The 19,916-nt window shown below is 56.5% G+C and overlaps 1 protein-coding gene across 1 annotated transcript; it reads left to right on the top strand.

Moving 5' to 3' along the window:
• The first annotated feature begins 451 nt into the window (after window positions 1-451).
• Window positions 452-19,602, top strand: CDHR1 (cadherin related family member 1). Its single transcript, XM_045567763.1, has 17 exons — window positions 452-507; window positions 1,115-1,210; window positions 2,152-2,297; window positions 3,460-3,510; window positions 4,701-4,790; window positions 6,296-6,382; window positions 7,387-7,503; window positions 8,512-8,655; window positions 9,694-9,772; window positions 10,944-11,044; window positions 13,355-13,558; window positions 14,063-14,215; window positions 15,744-15,908; window positions 16,380-16,447; window positions 16,906-17,134; window positions 18,212-18,469; window positions 19,072-19,602. The coding sequence occupies exons 1-17, from the start codon at window positions 453-455 to the stop codon at window positions 19,600-19,602; spliced, it is 2,574 nt and encodes an 857-aa protein (XP_045423719.1). The 5' UTR covers window position 452.
• Window positions 19,603-19,916: the final 314 nt, after the last annotated feature.

Raw genomic sequence — 19,916 nt, 5'->3', positions numbered from 1 at the left:
TGAGCCCGAGGTCCACCAGGACTTGGGGACACCGGGAAGCCCCAGTTTTCCAGCGCCCTGCTCAGGACGACCTGGGGGAAAGACACTCCACCCCCCTCCCCGTTGCTCGCGTCCAGGGACCCGGGGCCCCCGGGCAAAGGGGGCGTGGCAGGAGGCAGGAGGGGGTCTCGCCACGCCCTCCCGCCCCCGCCCGGGCTGGGAGCCCGTCCCTCCCAGCTCTGTGCCCACTAATTGGTCTCATTAGGCACGGGCAGAAGCCTCCAGCTACGCGGATCCGAGCCGTGTCATCCGCTTAGCGCCCTCGCACCGCCCGGCGCTCCCGCCCCGCGCCCCCTCCCGCCACCGCCGCCAACCTCATTGTCGTCTCTGTTCTCCTCGCGGGGCCGGGGCATGCTCCGTGCTCCCGCGGCCAGGCTGGGCGGCGGCAAGCGACACTACCCGCCGGCGGCGACATGAGGCGCGGCCGATGGGCCGCCCTGGTCCTGGGGCTGCTGCGCCTCTGCCTGGGTGAGCGGCCGCCGGGCGAGCGGGCGTGGGCGTCGGCGCTTACCCGGGGGACAACGGCGACGTGGTCCTGGGCCGTCCGCTTCCAGAGTGGGACTCAGGCTGGGGGACGGAGCGGGGAAATCCTTCCAGCTGCCCGGGCCCTGGCACGGAGAGCTCCCCGGGCGCTTCTCCCGCCCGGCATCCCCGAGCCCCGGGGTCTGCGCCCCGACGCCCGCGGCCCCCCGCCCGTCCAGAGGCAGGGCGGGCGGCTCGGTGGCTGCTCCGATGGCTGTGTGGGCAGGGGAGGGTGCGCCGGCTCACGGTGTGACCTTGGCCGGGGCACTGCCACTCTCCGAGCACGGGTACCCGGTCCGTCCATTGATGGAGGCGGGCTTGGGCGCTACGCGGGTTCTAAGCTCCCAGAAGGTGTCGTCCCTGACAAGCCCGAGCCCATCTGAGCCCACCACGGTGGAGGGGTTGGGGGGACTCTCTGGTTGGCCCCCAGTGGGGTCCCTCGGTGCGCCCGGGGGCAGAAGGGGGAGCACCCCTGCCCACCGGTGGGACCTGACGCGTGCCCGCGCCGGTACTCAGTCTCTCCGCTGCCCGTCTGCTCTGTCTCCGTCCTCAGCCCAGGCCAACTTTGCCCCCTACTTCTACGACAACGGGGTCGGCAGCACCAACGGAAACATGGCCCTGTTCAGCCTCCCAGAGGACACCCCCGTGGGTGAGTAGCCCTGGCACCTGCCCCCATAGGTCTCCCTGAGGGGTGGGTCGCCCTCTCCTGGACATAGGGACCAAACTGTGATCCATTTGAGCCTGTGAGGTTTAATGCACTCCCCGGGGCGTCCTGCTTGCTCTCTGAATTCCTGGGGCAGTGGCGGGAAAGGAGGTCACCGCTGCCATGGCGACCTAAGCCTGGCCAGTACAGGAGACCAGGGTGTGGGCTCAGAGGCAGGGTCAGCCCTCAGCGGCAGGCGGTAGCTCACAGCATGGCAGTAAGGCTGCCCCTTACCTGCTGTGTGACCTTGAGGAAACGTATTTACCTCCCTGAGCCTCAGGTCTCTAGGCTTTAAAATGGCCCAAGAGCATCCAACTTGCTGAGATCTGCAGAGAGAAGGGAGAAGGAGAAAGGGGAGAGATTTCACACTCTCCCCGTGGGGCCGGGAACCCTGGGGAAAAGGAGGAGCAAGGAAAGCAAAACAGGCTCCTGCCTTCAGAAATCCCTACAGAGCCAGTCCAGGCACTGGGCACAGCCCTGCACCCCAGGTCACCTCTCCTGCCTTAGTGGCTGCTCCCCTTTCCCCTGGGCCCCCCAAACCCAGGAAGCCCCCAGGCTTGGCTCCTGAGAGAGGAGTCATTACCGGGCAGAGGGCAAGATAGGCTCTGCAGTGCCGCAGAGCAGACCTGCACCCCCCCAGTGACCTGCGCTGTAGGGTACGATCTGGCAAGTAGCATCGAACAGCTGTGAAGAACAGAGACAAAAAGCGAGAAGCAGCCAGCAGGGCTGAGGCCAGCAGTGAGCGTCCAGGTCAGGACGGTGGCTTTGGCACTGAACTGAATAGTGACCTTGTTAATATAAACAGTTGAATCTCCGGTCCTGAGCAGCTGCAACTTCTAGGAAGTTGGGTCCCAGGTTCTGGGTCTACCCGCTGTGTCCCCTTGCAGGCTCTCATGTCTACACCCTGAACGGAACAGACCCCGAGGGAGACCCTGTCTCCTACCACATCAGCTTTGACCCCAGCACTAGAAGCGTCTTTTCCATTGACCCCAATTTTGGAAACATCACTCTGGTTGAAGAGCTGGACAGAGAGGTATGGGGAGACGGGGGAGCGCTGCGGGACTGCCGCCTGCAGACAGACCTCTGCCGGCTGGAAGGTCCCGGAGGCAGAGTGGGTAGAACTTCTCTGCAGGGTAAGGGGTGAGGGGGCTGCCACGGCATGCTCCCTCCCTCTGGGGGATCCTTAGCTTGCTCCCCAGAGGCAGAGGAGGCTTTACTCTCACAGAGCGAATAGTGGGGTTCCTCTAGTGAGGAACCTGCCAGCCCTGCTGATCTTTTAAGCATGTTCAATTAAATCTGTTTGCATTTTGAAGTTTCTAAAGGAAAGCTCATAAAGTGATTTTTCAAGCCTGTCCTTGGAGAGGTCCTGTACACCCCAGGAAACTCTGAGCAGACCGGGGCTGGAAAGAGGGGCTGAGAGAGTGAGTGTGAGCTTGGCAGGATGCTTGCATTCCCCTCTGCACCCTCTGAACCTGTGGGTGTCAGGGCATGGGCTTTGTTTCCTTTGAGACCCCACACCAGGCTGGTCAGCCTAGGTAGCCTCTTAACTGGACCTTAGCCATGGGGCTGCTGCCAGGTCTGGTTCGATGGCAGCATCCACTCGCCGCAGGCCAGGTAGAGAAAGGAAAGGGAGGTTCCAGAGACTGCCGTGGGGACACAGATGGTGGCTGTTTCTGCTGCCAGCACCCCCTCCCATCACCCGTTGGATTGGGTGACCTCCCAACACTCCTGCTCATCGACAGCCCTCGACCACCCTGTCCCACCACATCCTAGGGCACTGAGAGACCACCTGTGTGGACCTCTGCAGAACCCTGGAATATGGAGAGACGAGGAGAGATAAGAGGGAGGGAAAGCAAAAGAAGAGAAAGGGAAAAAATCTTCCTTGTGGAAACTTGAGCATGCCAGGGTGACTTCTCTCCTCGCTCGAGCAGGAGAACATTTTCTGTTGGAGCCTCAAAGTCCCTCTGGGTTTATAAGAGCCCCTGACACAAAAATACCTGAAATAAGGTCTCAAGAAGGCAGGAGGCAGCTTTTGCCCATGACAGGCAGGCGGTCACCATCCCCTTCCTGCTCCAGGGCACCATGGACATGCCCAGGCCTCACGTTGGTGTGTGGAGCAGAGAGAGGTCCGGAGAGCTCGGGGGTCCCATGGCACGTCAGGCTCCCAGACACTCAGCCCCTGTGCTTTCTTACAGAGGGAGGATGAGATCGAAGCCATCATCAGCATTTCCGACAGCCTGAATCTGGTGAGTGCACCCCCAGGCCAGCCTCTAGCAGAATGCAGCATTTGGGCCTGAGAAGGGTGAGGCTGGGGCCCACCGAAAATTTAAGACAGGGCCCAGCAAGACCTGCCCAGAGTGCCCACAGGGGAAGGCTGCTGGCAGGCCAGAGGGGAAAGAAAGGAGGGAGGAGAGACCAGGCTCTCTCAGGGGAACTTCTGATGGGTTTAACCCCAGTTCTGCAGCCCTCCCCATCTGCCTTCTCCAACCGGGGTCTTGGCCCCTGCCCAGCCACCAGAGCTGAACACCTGGGCTTCCAGATGCTCTCCTCACCTGCTTCCCCACAGCCACCACTTCCCCCCAGCGCTCCTCAGTGCCCCCCAGGATGACTGCAGCAGGCGCCAAGGGCTCCCCAACTGCCTGGCTCTCTTGCCCCAATTGCCTCCAAAGCTGTCACTGTGGATCATAGATCTGCCCACTCCCAGGCTCACAAAGCACTAACAGCTGGCCCCGCCACCCAAAGGATGAACGCCACACTTTGGTCTGGCATTCTGCGCCTCCCCGTCGGGCACCATCTGCCTCGCCACTTCTCCCGCTTCCACCTCACCGACCTCTAGCCATAAATCCACCTCTGTCCTCTGAACTCACCATGCATTTCACTCTCTTCCTTTGCACACGCAGCCTCTTCTTCCAGGCACACCTTTCCAACCCTCTCCTTCTGGCAAAGCTGCCGCAGGGCTTAATTCTCACTCCTGTGAGAGGCCGTCCCGCTCTCCACCACCACAGCCTGGGCCCCTGGGTACAGCGCTCACAACCCCCAGGGACGCATCTGCACAGGGCATGGTGCACTTGGTGCCCCCAGAGTGGTGCAGGTTGGGGACCTCGCCCTCAATGCCTGGCATAGCCCTGTTATCACCCTGATGGTATCAGCACGTTCTTTTATATGCTGATCTTTGCCCCCAAATTCCAGCCACCATGACCAGTGCAAAATAACACACCATCGGACTGTCTTCTGTCTCCAGGATGGAACACAGTGTTGGACACCAAGTTGCTCCTTCATAATATTTGTTGAATAAATGAATAAAAGAAGGAAGGAAGGGGGAGAGAGAGAGGAGGGATGGGCAGGGATATCTACCTGGGGATGTTACAGTCCACTGGCCTTTGAGCCTCAAGAAGGTGTCACTGCCTGGACTCCTGACTTTTCTGCCACTTCTCAGGTAGCAGAAAAAGTCGTGATCCTGGTGACCGATGCCAATGACGAGGCGCCCAGGTTCATCGAGGAGCCTTATGTTGTCCTGGTCCCTGAGGTGAGTGGGGGGCCACTAGGCAGGGCTGAACTGCTACCCCAGGTCCCTGGGGCTGCTCTACGGCCTGGAGGGCAGGGCACCTGTCCATCGACTATCGCCCTTGGCAGAGCCTCCCCTGTCACCTCCCTGGCCTCCCACATTCATTTTTGTTCCAAAGTAACACTCATTTGCTATTTCCATTATAATCATAATGTATGTTTATTGTAGAAATGTGAAATATATAGAAAAGCAGGGGAAAAAGAGTTTTAAAAATCACCCTTACTCTCTCCAACTTGAGAGATTTCAGTGCATCTCCTTCTAGTCTTTTTTATGATTATGTACATTTTTTTCTATTTCTTTGGCATAGTTGAGACTGTACTGAACAATGCTTTCCGTATCCTATTTTTCACTTAAGTGATAACATACGCATTTTCCTCATTCATTGTGAAGCCTGGGTCACTATTGTTTTAACAGCTTCCATCGAGTGAATGTTCCATCATTTACAGAACCATTCCTTGATGTTTGGAAATTTAAGGTGCTTTAAATTTTTCCTGTCATAAATTTTATTTTTTTTTAATTAGGATTATTTCCTTAAGATCTCATCCAAGATTTGAAATTACTGGGTCACAAGCATGCACACCTGCGGGGTGTTGCCAGATTGCTCTTCCACAGGGGCAGCGGATTGATCCCTGCCCTGCAACACCGGGGAGGGTTTGTCTCCTCTGCCCCTTGCCAACACTGGGATTCCCGAAGTTTAACGTGTCAGCTGATACTCTAGCAGAAAGATATCTCATTCTTGTTTTAAACTGTAGGTGTGTGGTCCCCAGTGAGCCTAAATATGTCTGTGGTTCTGAACCGTTTCCTCTGTGAAAAATGCTGTTTCATATTTAGACCCTTTATCTGTTTGGGGTCTTCGTGTTTTCTTCTCACTCTCTCCCTGAGGACATCCCCAGCCCGGCTGCATCTTCTTCTTCTTCTTTTTTTTTTTTTTTTTTTTTTTGAGACAGAGTCTTGCTCTGTTGCCTGGGCTAGAGTGCCCGTGGCATAAGCCTAGGTCACAGCCACCTCAAACTCCTGGGCTCAAGCGATCCTCCTGCCTCAGCCTCCCGAGTCGCTGGGACTACAGGCATGTGCCACCATGCCTGGCTAATTTCTTTTTCTATATATCTTTTTAGCTGTCCAGATCATTTCTTTCTATTTTTAGTAGAGACAGGGGTCTCACTCTTGCTCAGGCTGGTCTTGAACTCCTGACCTCAAGCGATCCTCCTGCCTCGGCCTCCCAGAGTGCCAGGATTACAGGCGTGAGCCACCGCGCCTGGCCCCGGCTGCAACTTCTTGAGCTCCCTTTTCTTTCCCTCCTTCCAGCACCCACTCTGCCTCCCCCTGGTGGGGGCTCACATACGCATCCCCACCCCCTCGCCTCTTTCTAGCCCTTCACTGCCCTGACCCCACCACTCCAGGGCCCCCCAGCTCCCCGAGCATCCTGTCCCTGCCCCTGACCCTCCCCCATGGCTGTGACCCCTCAGGACACACCTGCTGGGAGCAGCATCTTTAAGGTCCATGCGGTGGACAAGGACACTGGCTCTGGAGGGAGTGTCACCTACTTCCTGCAGGTAAGGTGGGACACACAGGAGGGGCTGGGTGGGAGGGATAGAAACCTTCCCTTGATGGGCCCATCCTGGCTTCCTCTAAGGGGGCCTGTCCCCACCCTCTTCCCGGGTCCCCAGGACCTTCAGCCCTCCATGTCCCCAGCCCCTTCCCCAGAGGCTCCCACATGGGTCAGAAGAACCCTGTCTGGGCCCAGAAAGGTCAATAGGAGAAAAAGGCAGAAGGGACAACTCTCAAAAGAAGGAGGGTTACGACACCCCTGAAAACACAGGTTCTGGAAAAACCCCCTGGATCCGCGGGTACTGGGGAGATCCCACCACTCACCGCTTGAGTGACCTTAAACACGTTGTCTAACGTTTCCGGCTCAGCTTCCTCACCTGTAAGACGGGAGAGATAGAAGCACATCCTCACCGGGTTGTTGTGAGGTCTCCACGTACGTGAAGCTTCAGTAACAGCACCCGGCACAGGGTGCCTGGCCCCACCTAGCTAGAATGCCCCCCAAGCACTGCGCCAGGGGCAGGTGCTCCTTGCCGGCCTCCTTCATTCTGCCCAGCATCTCTTGTCCCGACCCTCGTGCTGCCTGGGACTGGCCCACCGCAGTCACTTGCTCGGTGTGGCTGGAAGGTTCCGAAGCTCCTCTCCTTCACTGTGACCTGTTAGCCTCTACCCTCTCTGGCTTAGAGTGCACGGCAGACATTTCTACCTGCTGCAACCTCCAGGCCAGAGCTTAGCCCAGGGCTGAGCTCCTGTTTGTTTTCCGTCTGAGCAGGGAGAAAATCGAAGGCCCTGGGTTGGGACAGAGGGCGTGGGAGGAAAAGCCCGGGACCCCCGCTATGGAGGGGAACCTGGGGCCAGAAAACCTGGGTGCCCTAAAGTTTGAACCTCAGCCCAAAGGCCAGACTTCCTGTGACAAGGGGCAGTGAGGATCCCCTTTAGGAAGCAGCGCAGGCATTCCTGGTGCTGGCCTGGGTTCCTCCCTGAGGCCCAGCCAGCCCCCCAACTTTCACAGAGCCTGCACTCCACCCAGTTTGCCGTGGACCGCCACAGCGGCGTGCTGCGCCTCCAGGCTGGGGCCACTCTGGACTATGAGAAGTCCCGGACCCACTACGTCACCGTGGTCGCCAAGGTAATGGTAGGGGTAGCATCTAGTCTTCCCTCAGCCCCTGGGCTGAAACAGAGTTGGGGTCCACGATGGAGGAGGGGCCATTTGGAAAGCAGGAGGTGTGATGGGAGTGGGGAAATGGGGGCAGCAGCTTGGAATCCATTCTGCCTGGATGTGTCCTCCGGGGAGGCTGCAGAGGGCACATTCCTTCTGCGGGGACGCATTTGCTCCTCAAAAGTGACGGGAAACTGACAGGCCAGGGTGTCCTGGGTAGGACCAGAGGACTGTGTGTCCTCCTGCCATCCCCACAGGCACCCCCCTCTCTCTGGCCAGGCTTGCTTCCCCACCTCCTTCTCTCTGTGTGACCGGTTACCCTTTCTGAGCCTCGGTTTCCCCATCTGCCCGTCCCTGAAGCCTTCTCACATGTCTGAAGTGCACAGTGTAGAACTGGAAATCAGCAGGTGCCCAGACAAAGAACACAAAATCCCTGTTGTCCCTCTAGGCCCGGCGCTTGCCTTTCAGGAAGGCCCTTGCTGGCCGCAGACGGGCTGCAGGCCATCCGGCTGCAGCCTGTTCCAGAAGGCCCGACGCAGCCCCCCTGCTGGGCCCCTGGGAGGCTCAGCTCGGCCCACCTCCCTTACACAGGCTCAGGAGAGGGGCCCGCGTCACAGTCCCGCGGGCCCCGTGGCGCCCAGCGCAGGCCGAGCACGCAGTAGGTCCTCAGGGGGTGCGTGAGGCGTGACTCCGGCTGCGGGGGAGATTCAGCTCCGAGCAGCTCCTCGCCCGCCCGGCCGTGATCTCCCCGGAGAGAGACCTAACCCTGTTTCCAGCCTTCCGCACGCATCATCTCCTTTAACTTTCCCAACACTTGCCTGGGAGACACTCGCCTCCCGGTGCCACAGGAGCAAACAGAAACTCAGAGGGCAACTGCGCCCGCAGCCAGGGGGGCGGGAGCCCTCGAGTCTAACGGTGTGTCCGACCCCGGAGCCCAGCCTGCCTTCACTCTCCTCCGTGCCCCCGACTCTTCCCCAGGATGGTGGGGGGAGGCTTCGAGGGGCTGACGTCGTGCTCTCAGCCACCACCACCGTCACGGTCAACGTGGAGGACGTGCAGGACACAGCCCCTGTCTTCGTGGGCACACCTTACTACGGCTACGTGTATGAGGACACTCTTCCGGTGGGTGGCTGCACCCCTTACCCAGTGTCCCCTCCCGACGCCTCCTGCCCCGTCCCTCGTGACTCCTGGGACCGCCTGCCAGGGGTGGCTGGGCTCAGCCCAGGTCGCCCTCCACACAGAGCCCGGCTCCGGACTCACCCAGGCTCAGGCCATGAACTGACCCCAACCAGACCGTGAGCCCGCTGGGGGCAGGGATCGGGCCGGAGTCAGACCTCACTAGGCCGCGGCTTATGAACCCTCCGTGGAACTGAACTGCATTTTCTGTTTGCACTTTCCTTTTTTCTGAAGGAAAAACACCCATCGGGGACCTAGTGTGGAGAGGAGCTGAGAGTGAGGGGGAGAGAGGTGTTGGGCTGCCCTGCGCGGAGGCTCAGGATGGGCAGGGGGAGGCCCAGGCAGTCCTGCTGAGGAGCTGGGGCAGAAGGAGGTGCAGAGGGTCAGGAGAGGGGGCAGCCCTGGGCAGGACAGGAAGTAGCCACTAGTAGGCCAGAGAGAATGGCCTGCACGGGGTGCCCAAGTGGGGACGGCAGGTGCAGGTGGAGCAAGACTCCTCTAGTCGCAACAGCCCCACCTCAAACCCTCCAACGCTGGCACCCAAGGCCCGCAGGCTGGAATCCTAATCCTGGGACTTCGCATTTGATGCTGTCTGTGCCCAGCCCCCTCCCACCTGTCTCTCTCCTGTCCCTTTGTGCACCTCTGATGGAGGGGACTGTGGGGGCGGTAGAGGCAGGGCTGAGGCCTGAGTGTGGTGTGTGGGCCAGGAGTTGGTGCGGGAGGCCCTGGGCCATGGCAGCCCCCTGCGCTGACCCTGCCAGTGAGGAGGCAGCGGGGGCTCAGGCTGTGCCTCCAGCCTTGGGGGGCCAGGGGTGCTGAGAGCCCCCAGCAAAGCAGGGCGGGGCCGTGCTCCAGGACCACAGGGAGGCCTGGCTCTTTTCCCGGGTGGGGGCGGCACCTCCCCTCCGTGATGGGGCAGTGTCTGGGGAGGCGAGGCCCCCGTCTCACCCAGCAGCCTTAGGCAACTGCTTCTGCTCCTCCAAGGGCTCGGAGGTCCTGAAGGTGGTCGCCATGGACGGAGATCGGGGCCAACCCCACCGCGTTCTCTACAGCCTCGTGAACGGTGAGTCTGGGGCTTTGGGGCTGCAGCTCCGACGCTTTGGGTGACCAGGTTCCCCAACCTGGGTCCCAGCTCCCTCATCGATAGGACCAGGGGGTCCTAGATGTGTGGAGAGAGGGGCTGGGTCCCCAGGAGATGGCAGGTGTCCTGGGGCACGTGCTCCGGCCCCTGCGTGTCACTATATGCAGCCCTGGGGCGGAGCACTGAAAGCGGCTCGGCTGGCGCTGGTCATGCTCCCCTCACCCTGGGCACACGCTCGTTGGTGGGAACGGGTGGCAGCATCTCTCACACTTCTCAAATTGCTTTGTGTGTCTTCTCGTTCTTTTTAATTTTTTAGCCTAGAGCACATAGCTGCATCGAATGAATCAAATGCAGTGATAGTGTGGCACCTCCCTAGTGCTAGCCCTATGTATGGAGGAGAAAACTGAGGCTCAGAGAAGCTAAGGGGCATCCCAAGTTCCCACCACAGGATTTGAACCTGAGTCTGCTGGCTCCAGAGTCTGTACTCTTCCTACAACCGGGCGGCAACTGGGCAGGCCGAGCTGTCCCTGGGCTGGGCCAGGTCATCTCCCCAGGCACCGGATCCCAACATGCGTGCGTCTATACACCCCAACCCTGTCCCTCGGACACGCCTGGGGCACACTTGCTCTCCAGCGGCTCACGCGTGGACAGACGTGCCCATCACACACGGGCTTCTCTCTGCAAGCACACAGACCCCGCTGCCTTCCCTGCACGCCACCGCTGCAAACCTGCGCCCAGCTCGAGCACCCACCCCACCCGTCTCCACACCGGCTCTCCTCCTCCTCCTGCAGCCTCCGCACCCTGTCTCCTCCCCTCCCTGCTTCCCCTTCCTTCCCTCGTTCTCTTTCCTTCACACACACACACACACACACACACACACACACACACACACACACACACTATTATGCATAAGAGAAGGGGCACAGTGCGGAATCTGGGAGCTGAACAGAAGTCAGTACAAGTCCCAGCTCTGCACTTGCTGTGTAACCTCACACAAGTTACTTAGCTCCTCTGAGACTCAGTTTCCTCATTGGCGAGACGCAGGGGACAGGATTACGAGACCTCCCCGAGGCAAGCGAGAGGAGCGCGTGGCACAGCTGCCTGCGCCCCACCGTGGCCGTGTGCGGAACTGCAGGGCGCATCTCTCCGACAGGGAGCGATGGTGCCTTTGAAATTAACGAGACGTCTGGAGCCATCTCAGTCATGCAGAGCCCTGCCCAGCTCCAGAGAGAGGTGTATGAGCTGCACGTACAGGTACCTTCCCTCTAGCCTAGTCTTTCCCGCCCGCCCTTCGGCCCTAGAAAGCTACAAAGGCCCTGGAAGGCTAGAAAGGTGGTGAGACCCAGGCCCTTCCCCCAACCCCCTGCGGCTCACAGTCTGGGGAGGGAGTTAGATGTTGCTCCAAAGAGCACCCCCACCAGGCTGCAGCAGATGCACAGGAAGCCCCCAGGGAGGGGAGAGGGGACAGGAACTCACAAGCAGAGTCATGAAAAGACAGGAGGAGGTAGCACTGAAGCAGCGATGCCTCGCGTATGGGTAGGATCTAGCAGGTGCATACTGGTGGCAGGGGGCAGTGGTAGGGGCGGGGCAGAGGGAGGGCATTCCAAGCCAGGAAAGCCCAGAGAGCCCAGGCTGGAGGGGAGAGCACGTGATGTATTAGGGAAACACTCAGGGGTCGGGGAGACCAGAGCAGAGAGCCCGCAGCAGCCTGGAGAAGAAGGGAAGTTGGACTCCCAGGCTGGGGCCAGAGGAGCAGTGGCCCTGCATGTGGGGAATGGGTTTGTGGGCAGGGCAGGGCATGTGACCTGCGCAGTCACACAGGGACCACGCTTAGAAGCGTCCCAGGCTAAGCTTAATGTTCTACTGTTTGCTGTCTTGAAATTCCTGGTAATGTTTGAACAAGGGACCCTGCATTGTTATTTTTCAGCAGACAAATTATTACTATCTAGCTGGTCCTGCCCATGAGCAACAAAGAGCCACTGAAGGTTCTGAGCAGGGTTACCGTCACTTGTTGGAACCTCCCTCTGGCTGCTCACTGGACCAGTGGAGTTTCCAAATTGGGAGAGTCTGGCCAACCAAGACTTCCAGGACCCTCTCTTGGGAATGGGAAAGACTCTGCCTATTATGAGCAGCCGGGTGATTCTGGCCCCAGTCCCAGCCTAGAATTTGGGAATTCTGGTCTCTACTCAGGCTTGGAGGGAATTGGATGGGATGCAGGGAGGCAGAGCCATCGGACAGGGTGACGGAGGAAGAGGGCCTGTGAGGAGGAGCAGAGGCAGATGGCAGGAAGGGACAAACTGAAATCATGAAGGAGCCACACGGCACAGAACATGGCAGTTGGTGGGTGTGACAGGTCAGGGATGGGGAGGTGCTGCCATCAGGAGTACCGGAGAGGAGGCAAGTGACGAAGGCGGGGAATGATGAATGTGGGCACCCCAGGGGCACGCAAGTTGAAGCACCCAAACTTAGGCATACAGGTTTGGAACTTAGCCGAGACAATGTCAATTTACAGGCAGCTGTGAGAGGCATGGGGGTGGGGAATGAGAGAATGGCTGCAGGGAGAGAGGAGCAGTCGCCAAGCACTGCTGCCGGAGCCAGGGAGGGGGCCAAGAGTGAGCAGGAGGGCAGGGGCAGGGGAAGGAGACCCCCCGGGAGGGGCCAGAGAGGCTGAGGAGGACCTGCAGAAGGCCCAGCCACATTGGGCCAAGGGAGTAGAGCACTTGGGGAAAAAAACAGTGACAGTGCCGGATGCAGCGTGGACGTCAGTGTGAACTCTCTATGCGGGGCAGGGGGTGAGAATGAGTGGGAAGCAGGGATGGAAAGCGCAGGCGTGGGCTCTGAGAAGGGAGAGAGTTAGGACAGCACTGAGGGTGTGAAGGAAGGGGAGGGCAAATAAGAACAGGCATACTCATAGAACAAGGGAAAAGACACTTCGATGAGGCTCATAGGATATTTGCCACATGGTTCATGAGGTGCCTGTGGACCCTCAGCCCTGCCTTTGCAGCCTGTATTCTTTATCCATTGCTGCAAAACAAGTTACTCCAAACTTAGCTGCTTAAAACAACACACATGCATATCTCACAGTTGCTGTGGGTTAGGAGTCCGGGCTCAGCTTGGCTGGGCCTCAGTTTTAAGGTCTCTCCTGTGACTGCAATAAGATTGTCCGCCAAGACCGGGGTCTCATCTGAAGGCTTGACTGGGGAAAGATCAGCTCCCACGCTCACCTGGTTATTGGCAGGACTCAGTTCCTTTGGGCTGTTGGGCTGAGAGCCTCAGGTCCCGGCTGGCCGCAGGCTAGCGGTCACCATCAGTTCATTGTCACATGGGCCTCTCCGGCATCACTGCCTGCTTCATCCACTATCAAGAGGAAGTTTTGATCTCTTGTGATATAATCATGAAGCGAGATCTCAGCATCTTTGCCGTATGCTATCAGTTGGAAGGAAGTCGCTAGGCCAGGCCACACTTAAGAAGAGAGGATTATACAAGGGCATGAAGAGTAAGATCACTGGGGACATCTCAAGAGCCCACCTGCCACACAGCCATAGCCACCTGTCCCCACCCCAGGTAACCGAGGTCAGCTCTGTGGGGAGCCCAGCTGCCCAGGCCATGGTCCCAGTAACCATCAGGATTGTGGACCTCAACAACCACCCACCGACGTTCTACGGAGAGAACGGGCCCCAGAACAGGTTTGAGCTGTCCATGAATGAGCATCCACCCCAGGGTGAGATCCTGCGGGGCCTCAAGATCACTGTCAACGACTCCGACCAGGTGCGTGGTGCAGCTCTCCAGCCTGCCTTCCTGCACACTGCACGTGGCCAAGGTCCCAAAGCTAACTAGGTCTGCATCAACCTCCACTCTGTATGTGGCAGAGCCGGGCAGGTCACAGAATGAATGAGACAGGGGGTGTAACCAAGAGGGAGAGGAGGGGGAGTAGCCAACCAAAGACTATGTGCTTAGCCAAAAGGCAATAACAGTCAGGTCAAAAGTAAAGGGCCGTCCAACAAAAGCAACTCTGCCTCTGACCAGCCACATAGGCATTTGTGAATGTGACCCGCACAGGACTCGAGTTATATGTGTGTTACCTGGCTCAAGCCTTATAACCTGCTGAATCTCTCTGATCCTTGATCAATTCACCTACAGAGAGAAGTAATAATAAGCACCCCCCAGGGTTAAGGGCACACGAAAGCTCCTTCTATGTAGCATGAAATATATATTAATAAGATTCTATTCTCATTTATCTTCCCCTTCCTATCTACAAACTCTATTGCTCAGGGAGCCAATGCCAAATTCAACTTGCGGTTGGTGGGACCTGGGGGCATCTTCCGAGTGGTCCCACAGACAGTCCTGAACGAAGCTCAAGTTACGATCATTGTGGAGAACTCAGCCGCCATTGACTTTGAAAAATCCAAAGTATTAACCTTCAAGGTAGGTGGTGCTTTGCGATGCCCTCAATGGCGGGGGGTGCGGGGGGGTCCCAGGAGCTCACACCAGCATCATGATTCATTCCTGAGGGGGTTCCTTTGTCACTCCCAGCCCTTACTGGCCCCATTCTTTTCCTCCCTGACCCTCTGTCCCTGGCATGATGGGATATTGGGGAATGGGGATGGGGGAGGAAGAAGAGGGGAACACAGAGCCTTCTGCAGGCTACTCACAGCCTCAGAGTCACTGAACTCCCATCTTCTAAACCGCAACCAGTCCCAGGAATGCAAAGAAAAACTACCAGTATAATTTGCCATGTTAATAGATGGAGAGAGAAAAACTGTTTGATTACCAAGATAAATGCTTTCTCATAGGCCTTTGACATCTGTCACCTTGTTCTGATAACCTTAGCAGAAGGGGGAAAAATACCTTTTTGATATCATTCATAATTATGTAAAATTACAAGTGTATAAAAATGCATTTTATACATTAACATATAACATATATTTTTAAAAAGGAAAAATAAATACATCATGGATATTATTTAAATTGTTACCATTATTTATAATTATACACATATATGCATATTCACCTATCGCCAGCAATGTGCTTAAAAGTGAACTACAGAAAGCAGCCTAGGAGGCCAGGAACAAAGCATGAATACCTGCTAGCACCACTATTATTTAACATGATTCCTATAATAACATTATTCCTGGGTAAAGAAAGGAAATAAGAGGTACAAATATTAGAAAGGAACAAGAGACAAAATGATCATTATTTATAGGTATGTGAGTGCTTAAGAAACAAATCTAAGAGAAAGGATTGAAAAACTATTAGAAACACAGCAAAATTACTAACATGGTTGATTATAAAGTTAATACACAAAATCTAATAGTTTTTCTACATACAAAAAATAACAACAAGAAAATATATGGAGTCATACATACCATGCAAAGAAAAAAAATTAAAAAAAGAAAATATAATGAAATAAAAGATTTTCTTTAAAAATTCATAGGAATTACCGTAACAAGGAACATACAGCATCTAAATGTCAAAAAATGAGAAATTTCACAAAGGGATATCAAGAAGGCAAGAAATGTAAAGACATGCCAAGTTTAAAAAAATGCAAATTCTCCTTAAGTTATAAAGAATTCAGTGCCACCCCGATTAACTTTTCCTTAGAATTTCCTTTGGAGAGGAAATTCTAAGCCTTGACAAAATTATATTGATTTTTATCTGGAGAAATAAACTTATAAGAATAGTCAGGCAAATTGGAACTAGAAGGGAATGTGCAGCTCAGTGGAACAAAAGACACTGGTCCCCGACCAATGGGAGCAATGAGAAAGCTGGCATGGCAAGGGGTGTGGGGGGTGATGTCGGGCCTTAGAGGTGACCCTTACAGGCAGTGGCGGCTGTGAGTCAAAACAGGAGACACGGCAGGTGGATGCCGGAGCAGCCCTGGGAGACGGAGGTGGCACGGTCTCCTCGGGGTGACTGTCCGACCAGTGAAGTCCCCGTTTTCCTTGCTTCCCAGCTCCTGGCCATCGAGGTGAACACACCAGAGAAGTTCAGCTCCACCGCGGATGTTGTGATCCAGCTCCTGGACACCAATGACAATGTCCCCAAGTTCACCTCCCACTACTACATTGCCAGGATCCCCGAGAATGCCCCAGGGGGCTCCAACGTGGTGGCTGTCACGGTGGGTTGGGGACTGGCCCGGGTACCAGGGTGGGGTAAGGGGCCTTGTGAAGTGAGACCAGTCCGGTTCCGCTTGAATGGCAAAGCCCACACTCATTAGCTGTCCTGGGACCAGGTACTTGCCCTCTCTTGTCCTCAGTTTCTTCATCCATGCAATGGGGACACCACCACCTCACAGGACTGCAGTGAGGACATATGTACGTGTAAACCCCAGGCACAGGGCACGGGACCCGTCTCCTTCTCCTTCCCCTTCCTCATTTCTGAGGGAGGAATAAATGCCTTCCAGATCTAAACTGTTTGGTTCCTTCAACACTTGAGCACTCCTTAGAGGAAAACTAGGGCTGCAGCACAGGCCTCCAGATCAGTTTCTCCCTGGTTGGGACAATCCCCAAATTCCTTTGCTTTGCTGCCAACATGCCCTGACAATGAGGCACACGTCACCATGCGCCACCAGGAGCTTTCTCTCTTCCAGGCTGTGGATCCGGACACAGGACCCTGGGGCGAAGTCAAATACTCCATCTATGGGACTGGGGCAGAGCTGTGAGTCCTTCCAGAACCCGGGACAGGGCCTCAGGCAAGGGGCTTGGGAGGCTGAGGGTGGAGGGGCTTTGAGGGGATGGGAGCCTGCGCTGGGGAGGCGAGCAGTGGAGAGCCTGAGGGACACATGGTGAGGAAAGTCATTGTCACAGCCTGGAGTCAGGGCTGGGCTGAGGCGGTTGCAGGCCACGGGAAGAGAGGGAGGGGCTGCCACCAGGGTTGTCAAGCTCGACAGTGATATTATAGATGGGTGAGTTCGCAGGTGGATCTGCCTCCCCCAGTCAGACTGCAAGGGGGGGAGGAAGCAGGTGGGACACCTGGGAGGAGCTGTGTGATGCCTCACTGCCGCTCTGGAGGCAGCACGCGCGCGAGCGCGCGCGCGTGTGTGTGTGTGTGTGTGTGTGTGTGTGTTCACATGTATGTACACATGCACACCCCTGTCTGCACTCTGTGCCTGGCAGCTTCATGATCCACCCAACCACTGGGCTCATCTACACCCAGCCCTGGGCCAGCCTGGACGCTGAGGCCACCGCCAGGTACAACTTCTACGTGAAGGCGGAGGACGTGGAGGGCAAGTACAGCCTGGCCGAGGTGTTCATCACCCTGCTGGATGTCAACGACCACTACCCCCGGTTTAAAAAGAGCGTCCAGAAGGAGATGATGGTGCTGGGGGCACCGGTGAAAATCGAGGTGGGTTTCAGAGGCAGTCGCGCTGCCCTGAAAGCCTGCTTCCAGCAGCTGCAAAAGATGCTGAGGCATAAGAGTTTAGTTTAAAATAAAATTTAGGGACGAGATGGCTGAGTGGTCAAGGCGATGGACTGCTAAAATAAAATTTACCGGATTCCTACCATGGACAGGGGACTTTAAGGTATTCTGTGTATCCCTGTCCCCACCCCAACCTAGCAGTAACCTCTGAGAAGGAACCTGCTATCTGCACATTACAAATGGGCAGGTCAGGGCTGGCTTGCCTTAGTTCCCTAGGCCGTCTGCTCGCCCTCAGGGCACTGGCTTTCCCCCTGCACTTGGCTGTCTTCTCCACATGGCAAAAAGCGTGAACTCTGACACCCAGCAGGCTTGACTTGGAATCCCAGGTCCCTTCCTTCTACCTCTATATCCTTGGACAAGTCACTTAGCAACTATGGGGTGGAGGGGAAACCTCCCCTTAACCCCCCAAAAGGTTCCCCTTAAGATCAACTCACAGTAAGGCAGATTAATAAGAGAAAGAGATTTATTTACTGAGCACATGGAGGGAATCACAGGTGATTGCCCAGTATCCCAGTGAGGTCCAGAAATTTACATACCCTCATTGTAGAGGGGAGGGGGAGATGAGGACTACAGGTAATCCTGCTGGGGGGCCATACACGGTTGCTAGGGAGGATGAATAGATACTTGGAAGAATGAGTGGATGGGAGAAACAGATTGTGAGTGATTCTCTTTGGAAATTAAATTAACACAAGAGACATGTCGGGCCAGGTCTGGTTGCATTCTTGATATTCTTTACTGCAATATATTGAGATAACAGGGAGAGGAAGGAAAGTTGATCGTTCTTTTCGATGGGTCTGTTTTTTTATGAAGAAAGAGGGAAAGCTGCTTCCAAGGCCTGTTGATCCCTAAGGGCCTTTCATTAAAAATGCTCTTTATATCCCTGAGTCCGATTTTGAGGTGAAATTTCATCACCCCAGCAAGCCCCATAGACCTCTGACTTAGCGAATGTACACAGGTCTGGTCCCCAAAGCTCACCTCGGGTCTGTTCCTCCCCATGCACAGGCCACGGACGAGGACGCAGAAGAGCCCAACAACCTGGTGGACTATTCCATCACCCGCGCAGAGCCGGCCAACGTGTTCGACATCGACGCGCACACGGGGGAGATCTGGCTCAAGAACTCCATCCGCTCCCTGGATGCCCTGCACAACATCACGCACAGCGGGGACTGCACGTGGTCCCTCGAGGTGCAGGCCAAGGACCGCGGCTCCCCCTCCTTCAGCACCACGGCCTTACTCAAGATTGACATCACAGACACTGAGGTGGGTACAAAGCCACGGTCAGGAAACGGGGTCAGAGGGCCGGCTCAGGCCTCTGCAATGTGGGCAGAGGGGGAGAACCATCTCTAGGCTTCCTCCAAAAGACACTCGATGCCGTAAAGGCGGCCTGTGCCAATCAGGTTGAAATTCTAGTTTCAATACTTATCAGTAGTGTGACTTCGGGCTTTGCGGAGCCTCCGTTTCCTTTCCTGTAAAATGGGAATAATGATGCCTCCTTCACACGGGTGAAGGCAGAAGTAAAATCATTATGTATTGTTCTCAGCTCAGTGCCTAGCAGAAAAGTAGTCACTTAAAGGATCCCTGATCCTCTGGGTGTGTAGGGGCCCCCACAATCAGAGGTAAGCGATATCCTACTTTCTGAAGGACAGAGCCCAGTTCTGAGTCTGAAAGAGGTTGTTTGCATCACTTCTGTCTCTCCGTGCGCATTTTCCCGTAGAGAAGCCCATAGGGTCTCATCAGATTCTCAAAGGGGTCCTGACCCCAGAAAGGTCAAAAGCCACCAGGCTTAAGGAAGCTCACGCCCTGCTCTGTCCCCCAGGGCCCAGGCAGGAACAGCTGAGTGCAGGGGTGGCTCTTTCTTCCAGACGCTGGCCCGGAGCCCCATGGCGGCCTTCCTGATACACACCAAGGACAACCCCATGAAGGCTGTGGGTGTGCTGGCCGGGATCATGGCCACCGTCGTGGCCATCACCGTCCTCATCTCCACGGCCACCTTCTGGCGCAACAAGAAGTCCAACAAGGTCCTGCCTGTGCGACGTGTGCTCCGCAAGCGGTCCAGCCCCGCACCCCGCGCCGTCCGCATGGAGTGGCTCAAGCCCAGGCGGGCCAAGGCTGCTACCAAGTTCGTGCTCAAAGAGGATCCTCCCAATGAGAACTGCAACAACAACAGCCCAGAAAGCTCCCTGCCCCCCAGAGCCCCGGCCCTCCCTCCACCACCCAGCACGGTGCCCAGCACGGGCACGGCCCACTGGACTGTGCCCACAGTCTCTGGGTCACTCACTCCCCAGCAGCACCAGCTGTCACCAAAACCCCAAACCGTGGGAAGCCCCACCCAGGCAACTCTGGTCTCTGAGCTCAAGCAAAAGTTTGAGAAGCACAACAAGGCTTACTTCTAGAGTGTGTCCTGTGGCCCCTCCTGTCCCCCTCACCCCGACCCCCACCAGCCCACTGCTTGGACCATGCTCCCCACCCTCTGCTCCTTAAGGTCACCCATGTTTTGTAGAATGGTGTCACCCCCATACACAGGACTCTGCACAAGGCCTTGGGCAAGAGGTTTCTCAAGATATGGGATGCAATTGGCAAACACTTCCCCATGACCCAAATCCTTGACACAGCTACATTGCTCCCCACTCTCCAGGGCTGGCAATTGACGAGGAGCCAGGTCTATGTGTCACCAACCCCAGGGTTCATAGTCCCTTGGGTTCTACTG

Source organism: Lemur catta, chromosome 14 (assembly GCF_020740605.2).
Source record: "Lemur catta isolate mLemCat1 chromosome 14, mLemCat1.pri, whole genome shotgun sequence".
NCBI classification, from domain to species: domain Eukaryota; kingdom Metazoa; phylum Chordata; class Mammalia; order Primates; family Lemuridae; genus Lemur; species Lemur catta.
This window is presented reverse-complemented; position numbering and strand designations above follow the sequence as displayed.

What these genes read in the sequence shown, in the direction of transcription:
- CDHR1 (XM_045567763.1), top strand. Translation starts at nt 453, where the DNA reads ATGAGGCGCGGCCGATGGGCCGCCCTGGTCCTGGGGCTGCTGCGCCTC. An exon ending in GCTGCTGCGCCTCTGCCTGG is followed by an intron (nt 508 to 1,114) that starts GTGAGCGGCCGC and finishes CTCCGTCCTCAG; the next exon opens with CCCAGGCCAACTTTGCCCCC. An exon ending in TTGACATCACAGACACTGAG is followed by an intron (nt 18,470 to 19,071) that starts GTGGGTACAAAG and finishes TCTTTCTTCCAG; the next exon opens with ACGCTGGCCCGGAGCCCCAT.